Source organism: Gavialis gangeticus, unplaced genomic scaffold, assembly GCF_001723915.1.
Source record: "Gavialis gangeticus isolate Ggan-Ray unplaced genomic scaffold, GavGan_comp1, whole genome shotgun sequence".
In the NCBI taxonomy this organism is placed as follows: domain Eukaryota; kingdom Metazoa; phylum Chordata; order Crocodylia; family Gavialidae; genus Gavialis; species Gavialis gangeticus.
The window spans coordinates 83,375,032-83,390,118 of NW_017729022.1; the positions used below are offsets into that span (position 1 = coordinate 83,375,032).

General features: G+C 45.1%; 1 protein-coding gene across 6 annotated transcripts in view; it reads left to right on the top strand.

The window, feature by feature from the left end:
- Positions 1–399: 399 nt before the first annotated feature.
- Positions 400–15,087, top strand: part of CCDC77 (coiled-coil domain containing 77) — a 25,835-nt gene continuing 11,147 nt past the window's right edge. Inside the window, exons 1-8 of one of the 6 annotated variants that reach the window (XM_019515512.1) lie at positions 400–696; positions 5,139–5,355; positions 7,651–7,793; positions 8,827–8,923; positions 10,266–10,338; positions 10,600–10,697; positions 12,601–12,749; positions 14,085–14,328. In XM_019515512.1, coding sequence (XP_019371057.1) covers positions 650–696; positions 5,139–5,355; positions 7,651–7,793; positions 8,827–8,923; positions 10,266–10,338; positions 10,600–10,697; positions 12,601–12,749; positions 14,085–14,328 — 1,068 coding nt within the window. In that variant the 5' untranslated portion in view covers positions 400–649. Of the gene's footprint in view, positions 697–5,138; positions 5,356–6,040; positions 6,536–7,650; positions 7,794–8,826; positions 8,924–10,265; positions 10,339–10,599; positions 10,698–12,600; positions 12,750–14,084; positions 14,329–15,087 lie in introns of those variants that run through there. The other 5 variants (XM_019515514.1, XM_019515513.1, XM_019515515.1 and 2 more) reach the window with 5 other exon arrangements.

Here is a 15,087-nt window from a genome sequence, read left to right on the forward strand (position 1 = left end):
AAATGGGGGGGGGGGGAGGCTCAAAGTGCGTGTGCGTGATAGCGGGTCTCAAAGCTAGCCCTGCCCCTGGTAAGGAGGGTGTAAAGCGCACGTGCTAGGAGCCCGCCCGCGATTGCAACCCAGCCCGTGCAGCAGCCTGGGTTGCATGCAGATGGTCAGGCTATCATGGGGAAAAACTCAACATTTCTGTACAGTAGAGAGGGGATCCCCCTCGGTGTGTGAACGCGTCTTTTTGTGGCGTTGGGACGTGTTCACTGCCCCCCGCCCTGCCACATCCACCGCGCGCGGCTCCGGCCTCAGGGCCAGGCCCTGAGAACTACATTTCCCAGGGACGCTGGCGCGGCGTGGGTGCGCGCTGTGCAGCGAGCGCCGATTAGGCGGGAGAACGCGCCGGCGATGTAAGGCTCGCGGCGATTGGGCGGAACTGCCGGTGGCGGTTTGCTCCGTTGCTAGAGTGGAGGTTTACAGTTGAGCGTGGCTGGTGCAGGTCGGAGTTGATCCGAGGAGCAGCTTCAGGCTCTCGGGAGTGGGGGAGGCCTTCCGCGTTTCCGCGGGGTTTGTCCCCCGCGGGCCCCGTAGGAAGACCGGAAGCGGCCCCTCCTGTGCCACCGAGGACCCCAGCCCAGCCTGGAGGCCCGGGTAGGGTGGGATGAGCGCGGCGGAGTCCTCCCCGGGGTCTCCTCGCGCCGCCAGGAGGTGAGTGCGGCTCTGCAGCCCCGCCAATGCCAAGCTCCCGCCTCTCCCCAGCGTTGCCAACTCTTAAATATGAAAACATCGTATTAAAAGCTCAAACGATCGTATTTTCTGAAAAAAACTGAAAGAAGAATGCTAATTAAGCTTAGTTCTTATTTACTTTATATTGCTAACTGTAAGCCTCCAGTGAGTGAGACCTGGGTCTTCAAAGTTGATGCACTTCTTTATTTCCAGGCAAGAGGTTATAAGAAAGTGGTGGCAGCGAACCAGAAAGTCAGTTAAGACTCCCTGAGAGTGACCAGGGTTTGCATTTGCTGCATCAGTGAACTGTCTCAAAAGTTATTGTACATTTTGAACACTTTTAGTTTTATCTATTGTACATTGTACAAGGGTTGAAATGATCCTACAAATACAATAATTACTGTACACGTGGCAACACTGGTTGGTTTCCCTCTCTGCCCTGTGCTGCAAGGCTGGTGTGAGTGACGGTCAGTGTCAAGTCTGGTGAATTTACGTAAGGACCTCTGAGGCATCACTTCCAGGGCTGAGCTGCAGTGCTCATCCGGCCCGTCCACAGGCTCTGTGCTATCTTCAGGGTGCAGCGGGTGTTGGGCAGAGTTCTCTGCTTGGCGGCCTCAATGTTAGTCCTGTGATTGTCAGCCTGGTTGCTACAGCCCCCTGGGGTGCCTTGAACTCCTTGCCAGGGTACGGCGGGGTGCCAGGCAGCACCAGCACTGTCAGGCAGGAAAACACGATTCGCAAGATAAACCCAGAGATGTCAAATAGGGATCTGTGGCATTGACCTGTTGTGGGCTTTCCAAGTTCCTTGCGCTAAAAGAGTCAAACAAGTGGAAGGGCAGAGGCCCAGCTGTTTACTTTTTTCCATTCTGGAAACCAACCATTTGCACCTACTCATGGCTTTCTGTCTTGAAGCCAATGTTTAATGTGACAACTCAATTTTATTAAGAGCCTTTGATATGGGGCTTTGTACAAGGCTTTTTGGAAGCCCAGGTATATTAATCTTATGTACAGTTTAGATTATGGTTGTATGGGATGGTTTGGATAGGGATAATCCTGTGTCAGACAGAGGGTTGGAGTCAATCAGTGGTTCTCAACCTTTTTTGTACCAAGGCCTATCTGTAAACATCAATGGCCAGTCCTGACCCAGCACCCCTCAGTCTTGACCTCCTGCCCGGGCCCCCCAGGGTGTGTAGGGCAGGGGGGCCCCATGCAGCCCCTTGTAGGCTGGAACTCTGCCAGCATACTAGGGAAAAGCCACATTTTCCCTTCATTTTTCTCCTTTAAAGGAGAATCCATTGTTAAAGTTTGTTCACAACCCTCTCGTATGTTCTTGTGACCCATGGGTTGAGAAACGCTGGAGTAGATGACCTGGAGGCTCCTAGCTGTATGACTGTGTTAACTGGATCACCCTAATCCACGTTCTTGTTAACACCTTCAAAGTTGCAGGACATCTGGAAGGGAGAATTTCAGTCAACTTCTGGCACATGGATTTGTTTGGCAAAGAATTGTGTAAATTAGTTAAGCATTATCATTTTTAGTTTTCGTAGCAATGACATCATGAAAAGTTTTTTGTCTTCTTAACATATACACCGATGAACCAGTTTTTAAAAGAGAAGCCTGAGGTCAGTGAACAGTTGCATGTATACACTTATGTATGTAAATTTGGTACTTTTACAAGTAAATTCATGTCTGGCTCATGAAGCCAAGTTTATACCGAAATTTAGATACACAGGGATATGCATATTTTCCTGCTGATATAAGTAACATTACTATGTTCCTCAATGCAATATCTAGGTGATAATTATTGAAACAAAGAAGCTTCTGCTTGTTCCTCACATACAGCCACAGTTAGAGCATGTCAACTGTATTATTGTACATTTGGAAGAAAAAGATATAGTCCCTAATGAAACACAGCTTTAAAATTTCTAGTTGCTTCTATATCCAGCAACAATGACAAGCCAATGGAACTCTGAAATGTTTTATTATGACTACCAGAATTTGGACATCCTATCTGACATGTGTAGCAAGCTACTTCAGTTCACAGGGCTGGAGGGCATATGCCCACCATTGTAGATGAGGGGGGACAAGGTGAGGGGAAGAGAAGTCACACTGAAGACAGCTGCCACTGTTGTTGTAGCAACATCAGCTTGAGCAGCACCATCCCTGTGCAGCAGCAGCATCAACTTGGGTAGCAGGTGCCTCATTTTCTCCCTCTGCCTTAAAGATGTGCTATTGGGTGTAAGACTGCCTGCTCTAAGACTCCTGGAGTGGGGGTAGAGGGGGTGTGGAAGCACCATTTTGCTTGCCCCATGCCCCCCAGATACGCCGCTGGGTTTAGGGCTGTTGTGGCAGGGATGCCGCCACGAACCGAAACTTACCTCCAGCGCCGGAGCAAGGGAAAAGTGGTGGCCACAGAATGTCACCAAAGATCAAAGGTGCCACAGCGGAGAGGTCGCTGCCAAAAGACAAGCAGTGCCAGTGCAGGAGCGGTGGGAAGAATGGCCACTGCAAAACGCTAACAAAGCCCAAACACGCTCCCCTGCACCAGCGTGGGCACACTTTGTGGATGCATGCTGGTGTCGATTTGCTGGACGGCCCTCAGAGAGAGGGATAAAATCCCCACCAAACAGCGTCCAGGGAGGACTGTAAGTGAAGTTTCCTGAGAGCCTGGAGCACTGGGGAGTGAGTGAATGCCCTGGCAGGGGTGACCAGTGGCAACCCCAAGAGCTGGGGTGCCCAGCTAAGGCTGGCTCGGAGGAGCCAGGATACATGCCTCTCATGAAGCTGTGGATCTCAGACGAAGCTAACAGAGACTGGGACAGTGGTAAGCCTGCGGGGAGAGGGAAAAATATTAAAAGCCGTGAGTAACCCTGGGGAGGGGGTGAACCCTGAAGGAAGGCATCCCAGGCCACATGCAACGATGAGTCAGGCCAACATGAGGCTTGAATAAGGATGGTATACTGTCTGAATAGGGACTGAGATAACATAAGGGCTAAGGCCCAGCTGTGGCTGATTGACTTTGAGGTAGCCTCGGCCAAGACCTAACATCATCTCTGGTTGGTGTAAGGCAGGGTGTAGGGGAGGCAAAGCCCCAAGACAAAGATCTAAGCAAGTGATTGAAGAGGGAACGAGGAGAGGCAGGACGTGAGAACTTCCTCCTAGCAATAATCCTTAACATCAAGTCGTGGTAGGCAAGAACCCCTGGGGAGTTTACAGACTCCCATTGGAGGGCAAGCTGCCAACCCGCAAGGAGATAGCTGCACCCAATTGGCCCAAAAAGGGAAAACACTCAAGAGAATGCCACAAGAAACTACAGCTGTCCTGCCACATGGCTGGGACAAAGAATCCTGGGGGGGGGGAAGGATGCCCCATTTTAGTCTGCACCCAGGGCTGATAGCCTGTTTGTTGCCCGTAAGTCATGCTGCTGCTCTCTGCGAGGTAAATACTACCTTTGCTTGTTTCTCTCTACCTCAACTTCACTGTTGTATTGGATATGTTTACTTGTGATATTTTTCACCTCTCATTCCTTTTTTTGCTTTATACTCTGTCCAACAGTTGCTTTCCACCTTGTACTTGAGTGTGTAGTACCCCTTTTCCTTTTGTCTTTATCTCTGACACTTTTTCCCTGCCACTGTTGGCCCATTACTGTGGATGCCTTCCTCATAGAGCTCCCCACAACTGCCAAGTAGGGCACCCTATCTAACTGGGCTGGGAGGCATACCCCCCAACCCCCCATCAAGCAGGCAAATCTCTACCCACTAGTGGGTAGGTCAGCAGTTCCGTATTAATTTTTTTTGTGTTTTTTATATGCTGCAAATTTTATTTTGCTGGTAATGTTAAAGTCAGATTATTTGAGGTGCAGAAGCTGTTAACTACGTTTACTGTGATACTAAAATTTAAACAAAATGTTATGGATGTCATATTTTTTAATATTGTAAAATATTATTTGTATGTTGTTTGAAAAATTATCCCATCAGGACAGATCCAGCCTGTGGTGCCATGTAAACTGGTTTGTGCAGCTCCCCTCTTACTAAATTTCCAGATTCTGGGGAGTCCTGCGCCCTGCATGCTGAATTGAGTGCTCAGTCCTAGCGTGCATGGGCAGCACTGGCCCCAGGACCCATTTCAGTATGGGGAGCTGGGGGAGGGAGATGTGCCAGGCCCTGGACCCCAATCCCAGTGCTAGGGGCAAGGAGGGAGTGGTGCTGGGCCCCCAACGCCTGAACCTAGTGCATAGGGTTTGCTCTGACTTGGGGACCGACCCCAGGCTGCTCCTTTGTTCCACAGGGCCAAAAAGTTGAGCACCACTGCATTAGACCAGTCATAGTAGGGTCTGGTGAACTTTAATGATGAAAGAGCCAAATATTATTCATTCATAAAACGTAATACTATTTTTCTTTTGTTTGTTCCTCCATTTTATCCAGCTTGGCAGCCACCCAAATTACCTCCACATTTACTAATTCTCCAAGTCCAGGTTGTGGGGATTCTACTCCACTCCCTTCCATCAATGAGCGCCTGGCCTTTCTCCGCCCCTCCCGGGAGCTGCTGGAATACTATCGCAAAAAGATTTCTGAATTTGATGAAGAGCATGAAGACCTGGTGAAAAGGCTGGAGAGATACAAAGAAACGTATGATGAGCAGGTAAAAAAATAAAGAATGCCATAGTGGTGATGGACTGTTTTATTTAGTCCATCACACATGGACACTTTAAACATACTCACACATCCAGTTTTTGGCAGAAAAAGGGTTATACTCTCATCAGAGTATTGAGGTTGAAGAGCTAATATTACTGATGCTTCTCATACTGAAGATTGCTGGGGAATGTGGCTGGACTGAGCTGAAGAGGAATCATTACATCTTGAGGTCCTAGGAATGAGCAACTTTGGGCCATCAGGTCTTATAGTGCATAGGGGAAAGTACCTTTATTTTAATATATTGCACTCTTGTGGAAAGCCTTCACGATATATGTGTATGTATGTTAGCTCTCAACCCTGAGTTTAATGTACAGTACTATTTCCACTTGCTTTTCACTATGCATTAGTCTGGTGAAATGTGGACACTCATTTGCCCCAAATGAATAAGAGCTTTGTTGGAGTGGATGTAAACTAGTGCAGTGGTTTTCAGCAGCCCCCAGAATGGACCAGGACCCCAGTGTGCCTAACCCAGCGATTTTCAACAAGTGTTCTGTAGCACTATTCAGGGGTGCCACAGTGTGTCATGAAATGTAAGCACTGTTAGGTGTGCAAACATGATTCATAAGATAAACCCAGAGACTTCAAACCCAGACACTTTCCAAGGGGTGCCTTGAGTCCAGTGAGGGGTACCTTGGATCTAAAAATGCTGAGAACCACTGGCCTAAACACTTAATAAGCAGAATGAAAAGGATGGTTTTTGACCCAAACCTTATACTCCAAGACCTATTCCAAGCTACAGTGTTCTTCCAGCACAGCTCCAGTTCTGTTAGCCAGACTTGGAGTATTTCTACTCAGAGCTTCTTTGTAACAGAAGCCATTCCCCCTGTCCCTGTCCCCACCTGTCCACTCCCACCCCTTTTGCCAACAGGTTTATGCCTTATTTCCTGAATGAAACAAAGCTCTGCCAGCAGCTGGCTGAAGGCATATGTAACTATGTCTGTACCATCTGCTGGATGTTGCTATCCCTTCTGCAGCTGGTTCATTCCCTGAGTGTTTTTTGCATTTGGCCATTATGGCTACTACAGGGAACCATGAAGAGCTACCAGAAGTACATGAATGTGTGCATGTTCTGGTGGTTTGACAGTGGCAAATGCTAACTGCTTCCAGAACTTCTTTGGCAAAACAAGGTAAACAAGTTCTAAGTAAAACCTAGTTTATTAAACCAGACATTTTATAACAGGGTTCTCTCATCTTATAATGCATCACTGTAGCAAACAGAAAGCTGCCAGGTAGCTGCATACAGTAGAAAGGATCCTTACTTAGTAAAATGTTTGGAAGAGGATTGATCACATCTGAAAATATTATAGCTATTCATGAATCATCCATGTCTGAAACTGATTGAAGATCTTCAGGGTAGGCAAGATTTAACAAAATATTCTGTAGATCAGCATGTGGGTAAAAGCTAGGAGAAGTTTCAGTACTTCCCCCCTTTACTGGTATGTAGCAGAGTGGGTAATATGAGTCTCACAGGAGTCATTCACAGTCAACCCAGCTGTAAACGTGGACATTCACAGTCAACCCAGCTGTAAACGTGGACCTAGTTATTTGGGCTACGGATGTAATGTGATGTTAGCCATGTCACTTCCTTGTGTCATTTGGCTGTGGAAATTGCCAACTCCATAATCATGCTAGCCTGATAGGCTACAAGGATTGGGATATCTTTGACCCTCATCTTCTGTTGGAATGTTCTCATGGATTACTTGTCCACCATGATACACATGACCTCTGAGGGAAATGGTAATTGGACAAGCCAATTACTACATAAGCTTGTAATAATATCCTACCCTAAATCCTGTGGTAAGCTGTTTTTGGTTTTTGATTTTTTTTTGTGGGCTTTTTTCTTAAGCGTAACACAAAGTTGCAAGGTCCTTGCATTTATTCAAGTTGGAAACTTTCAAGTGTTGTCTTTTCAGAACTTGACCGCTGACTTGGAGCTGCAAACCTCCCCAGTTCCAGCATAGGTCAGGTGTTCAAGCTTGATTAATGTTGTGTCGTCACTTGGATCAAGGTAGAGCACTAGATGATCCAAGTGTGGTGGAATCACCAGGGCCTTTGGTTTCTGGCTGAAAGATCTGGCAGTAATACCCTTGGCTGGTCAAAGTTTGGTGGTACTGCTTTAAAACCATTCAGCCCTACTAGGAGCTGTTACAGTATTAGGTTCTGCTTGACACAAGTTGCTCCTGTTGCCAGATGCTGAGTATCATTCACATACTTCTCTCTCTCTCTCTTCTTTTCTCACTAGCACAAACTACAGTGGGAGATGCGTCAACGGGAAGAGGAAATTGCAGAGCTGCAGAAGGCTTTGAGCGATATGCAAGTTTACCTCTTCCAGGAGAGGGAACATGTGTTACGTCTTTACTCAGAAAATGACCGGCTGAAAATCAGGTGAGTCAGGTAAATGGAGATGTGCAGAAAAGGTTTTATAGCTACATGTTAGAGCCTCCGCCTTAAAAGTATAGTTCTTCTATAGGTCTGTTCATTAGCACTAGCCTAGTAAGAACTCTAAGTGACTGTACTGCAAGACCTTCAATCTGCTGTCCTGGATGGTTACAGGATTTTGATACCAGAATAGGTCCGCATAGCAGATACACAGGTAGAGAAAAGTTCAGGTTTGAAATGAAGTTGTCAGCTTCAGCTTGGAGGTTTTGGTTTAAGTGTTTTGTATTCTCTCCATGGTTGTATTCCCTCCATGCAGTCTTAAAAGCAAGAAACTTACATTTTAAAATGCAAATGCAAAATGGACAGTGTTTTGGGTTTTTTTTTAAGAGCTCCCTCCACTGTTTTCTAACCCCTTCCTATATGTACCTCTCTATTTTTTGAGCCTGAATTGCTCATCTTTCACCAAATTAGCTCTCAGTAGATTGTAGCTCCCTGAGTTTCTTCTGAATCCTAGTTATGAGTGATTCAGATTTTTGGTTCACTTGGTGGGGACTGTAAGTGGTTTGTGGGAGTGCTGTAGCATTTCTTCAAGGAGATACTTAAAACCTTGTACATCTATTACAGTCTATCTTGAACTGGAATACATGGAAAACTATCATCTTAATATGATAAAGTCTGTTCTACATTGGGAAATCTGTTGGATTTGGGTCATCTTAACTAGTTTGTTAGGAACTTCTGACTTCACCCTGGAGTGAGAATTCTGGTTTTTCAGCTCCCAATCCTACTATATACTAGTGTCAGATTGTACAGAAAAGGGACACCCATTCCCCCCACACTTCTACAATAGTAAAAGGAGACTTGTTCCAATGTATTGTAAGTAAATGTCAACCGAATCTGGTAGCCTAGTTAAAAAAACAGTGTTGCCTTTTGGGCTGCAAAAGGCTGAAGAATTAGAGCTGCTTTTATAAAGATTATAAGACTCCCTGCAGCTTGAGGGAGAGGCTGTATCTCATACTGATCCCCTTTCTTTGAATTCTAGGGAGCTGGAAGACAGAAAAAAGATTCAACATCTCCTAGCTCTTGTGGGAACAGACACAGGAGAAGTCACTTATTTTCACAAGGAGCCTCCACACAAGGTAAAGCTGTTGACAGAGGTCCTGTTTATCATCTGTTTTACAGAGGTGTTCTGGCTTCATCTCCTAGATGTTGTATAGATTGAGGGACAAACGTAAATCAAAAACAAAGGACTAGAGAAAGTTACTGGAAAATTGGATGTTTCAGTACATATGACTATTTGTCTAATACATAATACAGTAAAATGATGCTAGCATGTTGGATAAAGAGTGAGGCCTACCCAGGGTCCCAGCTTACGGTTTTATTCCCTGGACAGGAGTGCTGGAGAGGAGGTTTGTCACATCCTTCCCTCCTGAAGCAAACCATGTCTCCTTGTTTGGTTACCCATGCTGAGTAAGCAGCAGTGGGCCTGGGCTTTGTATATAAGTTTGTATAGTTCTCTCTCTCTACTTCCCAGCTGTTGGGAACACATCCTAGCCTTCATCAAGCTTCCTCAATAAACTGTCCTTCTCTGTCATCCATGCTTTCTTATTGGCAAGAAAGGTCAGAGCAGGGACTTGGGGAATAAAGAGTGTGTTGAATATGGGAAGAAAATAGTGTCTTCTGTGCAGAGTGAGACTTGAAACATTGAGCCAGATTTCCTTTTGACTTCTGGTCCTTCTACACTTTTCAAGTTGTGCAGAAGTCCCTTTAAAGCAGGCTTGAAATTCTGCTGATGTGGGATAGCTCTCAGTTGTTGTAGAGGCAGTGTAATGGGTCCAAGGATAGCAAAAAGGGAAAGGGACACACCACATACCAATTTTTCACTGACATACAGTGTCTTTGGAACTGCTTAACTAGCATCAAAACCAAAGTTGCAAATGCATGATGAAGGGAATTATAACCATTGTTAGCTATAACTGTAACTTCCTGGTGGCCTCCTGTTCTTGCATTGAGTGGAACTCAATATAGCAATTGGTTTTGAAACAGTACCTATATCAGGTGGATAGTTTTTGTCTTTTATTTCCTCACCAGTATTAACAATCGGTTATAGCAGGAAGGAGGGCTAGTGGAGAAGAGGACACCTACTCTTTTCCTGCCACCTATAAAAGCTACATCTTCTGATAAGGGCTAGATCCTGTTCCCATTGCAGTCTGCAAAAACAAGACCAGCCCCCAATAGTTTAAAAAACCACAACTGGTGAAGAGATGGAAACTGCAAAGTTCAAGCAACTGTACAGTGGGGGGTATTTTCACTGAACACTGGCTTTCTTTCTGCAAATATGTTTGTTCTGCTCCTGCTGCATTGATGGCTGTTCTTCCAAGTCTTTCCCCATGCCCCTTAGTATTTGCATTTCATGACAATGGCTTGTAGAGCAAAGAGCAGAATTGTTCAGATAAGAGATTATGGATTGTTTTCCCATAGGTCACTGTTTCTCAAAGGCCACTCAAATCCAGAGATCAACATGAACAAAATGATACATATACTTCCAGAACAGGTATCGTACCAATGAGACTAGCAAGATGGCTAAATACATATACGCACTGGTAGCTATGAGCTCTCCAAAGCCAGTGTTTCTATATTTCTTGTGAGTCCTGCTGGAAGAAGCTGTGGTTACTGCAGCTGTGTTCTCTTCCTGCAATTTTTCCTCAGGCCAGCAAATTATATTCTCTCCAATGCTCCCTGCTGGGAAAAGTCTTGTATATAGTTTGAGAGAGAGAAGTGATGCAATTTCCTCAATTAATCTTGTTTTTTGCAGCAGGCACTAAAAGGAGCACCTCAAAGCCAGCAGGAAAAGGTGAGAAACCAGGAAGTCCTGAAAAATATCACAGAGACAATCAAACTCTTTTACTGCAGGTAAGGAGCATTTGCTAATTAACAGATGCACCTTCTGCCCATACATGGCAATTTTTATGAATTCTGAACATATTGTCTGCCTAGTACCTGGCCTGCTGTTTGCTGCTTAGTAGTGCTTCCCTCTTACTCCTACTCTATTGTGCTTTCTTTGTGTAGTGGATTTAAAGTGACACTTCTTACCGTGGCAGTAGATCCAATAAACTGTCCAAAAGAATTCCTATTGTTGTTAATGTATATCCTACGTTAGGGCCATATTCTTAGCTGATGTAAATTCGTATAGTGGATTACTGGCTTTATCAGCTGTGGATCTGGCCTACAGAGAACTTCAGGATTAAGTACTTGTTTAAGAACTTCAAGGAACAAAGTGGTTGGAAACTAAACTTCTGTGAATCCATGAAACTGTATTTCTCCTTCTCTTTGTGCAGCATAAACAGCACATGATATAGTGAAACATGCCAAAGGAGTCAAAATTTACTTTTGTCAGGCCTCTGTATGGAACAGAATGAAATAATAGTGTTGCCAAGGCAAGAGGTGAGGGCAGAGCGTTAAAGACTGCTCTATATTGCAAGAGAGACTAAAATTAGTGAGGCACAAAGATGACTGAAATCTCTCCCTCCCCTCCCTCCACTATCTCCTTTCCTATGCCAAACATTGATCAAAGCTTTGGAATACCTAAATCTTTGATTTCCCTTGTCTTCCTGGACAACCTGATCTGACCTCAGGCCTCAAATCATCATGTTGCTTGGGTGGGAGACTAGTAGCTCTTTCCCTTAAGGCTGCAAACAGACAGTGCATTTATCCTGGGATAAACCATCCATGTCTGCTGTCCTGGGATAAATCCTAAAAAAAAAAAAAAAGGTTACCAGATAAGAGGTACTAACAGTTTATCCCAGGATGTTGCAAAGTATATCTGAACAGTTATCTTGGGATTATGTCATTGAATCAGTGGCAGAAAAGGAGCATGGCATTCAGTTGCTCGCTAAATCCTGATTAGAAGGGAGATGCGTGTACACACCAATCCCAGGATGTTTTTGTTCCAGGACAAACACAGACGCAGCTTATCCAATGTCTGTCCCTAGCCTAAGACCAAGATTTCAAGGTAACTGTCCTGTCTCTAGCAGTTTAGTACTAGCTGCTGTATTGTTTTCTTCAGAGGCTAATGACTGGGTCCATCTGTCACATCCAGCTTTCAGCATATTCAGCTTACTTTGTGGGAGGGCAAAAGCAAATCAAAGAAAATGCAATAAAACAGTAAGCAGTCTACATGCATGTTACATCTAGCAGGTATTAACGATCAGCCTTGTAAAGTCCTGGTATGCAGAGCCACAAGCTTACCAGTTCTTTATTCCAGTCTGTATCTCCCTTAGTGTGTCCCCACATCGGGACTATTTATACCCATCACCTTCATTGTTTGTCTGGCCTCTTGGAGCCAGAACAAACCAGTGGATGCATTTCCCACAGGACTTGAGATTCTCAGACATGTGTCCCACTGGGACTTGCATTAATTACCCCCAGTGAGCCCAGAGCACAACAACACATAACACTTATAGAAAAAGATGTATTTTTTTTTAATATACTGTATTCAAAATAGTAGTCTTCGAAGTGGCTGTGCTTCCAAGGTCTCATAGCAGGCAAGGAAGAATCTGGCCTACTGACTGTAAAGTGTCTATCACTTACAAAGGATGCATAGAAATATGTTAAAGAAATAACTAGAGTTCCAAAGCAGGCTTCTCTTTAAGATCAAATTATAAATGAGAACTTGGATGAGGTATCTAACGAGGTATTAAGGGGTTGAGAGTGTTCTTTGTTTGTATATTTACCTGGTATTTAAACAGTGTTCACAAGGATTGCAGCATGTCTGGTTTAGGAGCTTACTTAATGCCTTTCTTGCACGCCCATTCAGGTAGAGGCTCTGCAGGCTCAAATGGAAGAGCAGACCCGGTTATCCAAGGAACAGCTTGATGCGCTGTTAGAAGATAGGAGGATTCACATGGAAGAAGCCCAGGTTCAGCACCAGAGGGACCAAGACAAAATCAAAAGCTTGACAGATAAGTGAGTACAAGAGAACAACTCTGTTAATTGGGGCAGTAAAGTTGTCTAAAATAATTTCCTTATTTTAATATAGCAGGCAGAAAACACAGTATTCGGTCAGTTGCTTGGTATGTAAGTGGAGGTGGACTAAGAAATCTAGAGGTTAAACTACCCCATCATCCCTGGATAAAGTGGCTCTTAAAACTGGCTCAGAACTCTGAGGCCATTCCTATCCTTTCTCAGCTCTCGCTTGCACCAACTTTTTGATACGGTTCCACAACATTCTCACAAGCAAACTAAGGAGTTGGATGAATGGACTGTAAGGTGGATAAAAAAACTGGCTGGATTGTTGTGCTCAAAGGGTAGTAATCAATGGTTCACTGTCTGGTTGGCAGCCAGTATCAAGTGGAGTGTCCCAGGGGTTGGTCATGGGGGCAGTTTTGTTCGATGTCTTCATCTACAATCTGGAAGATGGGATGGAGTGCACTCTCAGCAGGTTTGCAGATGACACCAAGCTAGGTGGAGTAGCAGATATGCTGGAGGGTAGGGCCAGCATTCAGAGAAATGTAGACAAATTGGAAGATTAGGCCAAAAAAAAATCTCAGGAAGTTCAATAAGGACAAGTGCAAAGTCCTGCACTTAGGACAGAACAATCCCATGCACTGGTACAACCTGGTGATAAACTGGCTAAGCAGCAGCTCTGCAGAAAAGGACCTGGGGTTACAGTGGAGTAGGCTGAATATGAGCTAACAGTGTGCCCCTGTTTTCAAGAAAGCTAACAGCATACTGGGCTGCATTAGTAGAAGTGTTGCCAGCAAAACAAAGGAAGTGATTATTCCCCTCTATTTGGCACTGGTGAGGCCACATCTGGAGTAGTGTCAAGTTTTGGGTCCCAAGTCCAGAAAAGATGTGGACAAATTGGAGAGAATCCAGCAGGGGGCAACAAAAATGGTTAGGGGGCTGGTGAACAGACTTCTGAGGAGAGGCTGAGGAAACTAGGCTTATTTAGTCTAGAGAAGAGAAGACTGAAGGGGGATTTAATAACAGCTTTCAGTTATGGGAAAGGTGGTTACAAAGGAGGTTCCAGGAACAGGCACTAAAACACGTTACCCAGAGAGGTGCTGGAATCTTCATCCTTGGAGGTTTTTAAGACCTAGGTAAACAAAGCCTTGGCTGGGGTGAGATAGTTGGGGATGCTCTTGCTTTGAGCAGGGGGTTGAGCTAGATGACCACCTGATTCCTTGCGACCCTAATTTTCTGTTGTTCTATGATTCTGACTCCTAATGAGAATACAGGGGAACAAAGGAGGATATTGGTGGAGGGAGTACATTATTCTTTTTTAATTCCTGTTTTAAGACTCCATAAGACCCAGAACCTACTCTATGAGAGCACACGGGACTTTCTCCAGCTGAAGTTTGATTCACGAGCAAGTGAGAAAGCGTGGATGGCAGAGAAGGACAGTTTATTGAGGAAACTTGATGAAGGCCGGGACGTGCTTTTCATCAGCAGGGAGCCAGAGAGAGAGAGAAAGGAGAGAGACGTCAAGCTGACTCGTCATGCAGATCGTGAAATTCAGAAAGTACAGAGCGGAGAAATCAAGGTAATCGCTATTCCCTCTGTAATGAGATCTACTTATTTCTGAATGGAGATTTGAGAGTATCTAAGATGGTATCTTTACTTGGTTCTTTACTGAGAAACGAATGTTCTGTATTTCGAAGCTGAAAGGTTCTCATGGGATATATTGATTATGCTGGCTTTGCTGTAACAGGATTTGATTTGCAGGAGATTGTATAGCTTACAAAACTAAGGGATGAAATGTTCTACAGTTAGGACTCTTCATAACAATTCTTCATGCTTCAGTAGGCTTCACTCAAATGACAACTGCCACCCAAAATTCTGCTTTTATTGAACAAGCATTTTAACACCAGCTGGGTCCTCACTCCAACTCTACTGCAGAACAGCATCATGTGCCCTGTCCCTTAGGTCCTGGGAACCAAAAAGGATGGGTCTCAGTACCTACTCTGCCACTCAAGTCAGACAAGCACACTGCAGACTTCAGTCAGTCACAGGCTATTGAAGTTTATTGAACTCAAATTTAGAAGAAGGCAAAGCAGAAAAGTAAAAATGCTTTCAGCCATTAGTCATCCACCCTATGCAGATCTGGGAACACATGCTGCCCCGCTCATGCCCTCCTGGGATGCAAGCAGCAGCTGGAGGCTCTCTCCCCATGACCCCCGGCTGAGCTGTGCCTCCGTCCCACACCCTGCCCTGCCCCACTTCTCCCTCACCACAGTGGGGTGTTCATGTGCCCCCCACACCCTTCCCTCCCCTTCCACCACAACAGACTTAGCAGCTGCAC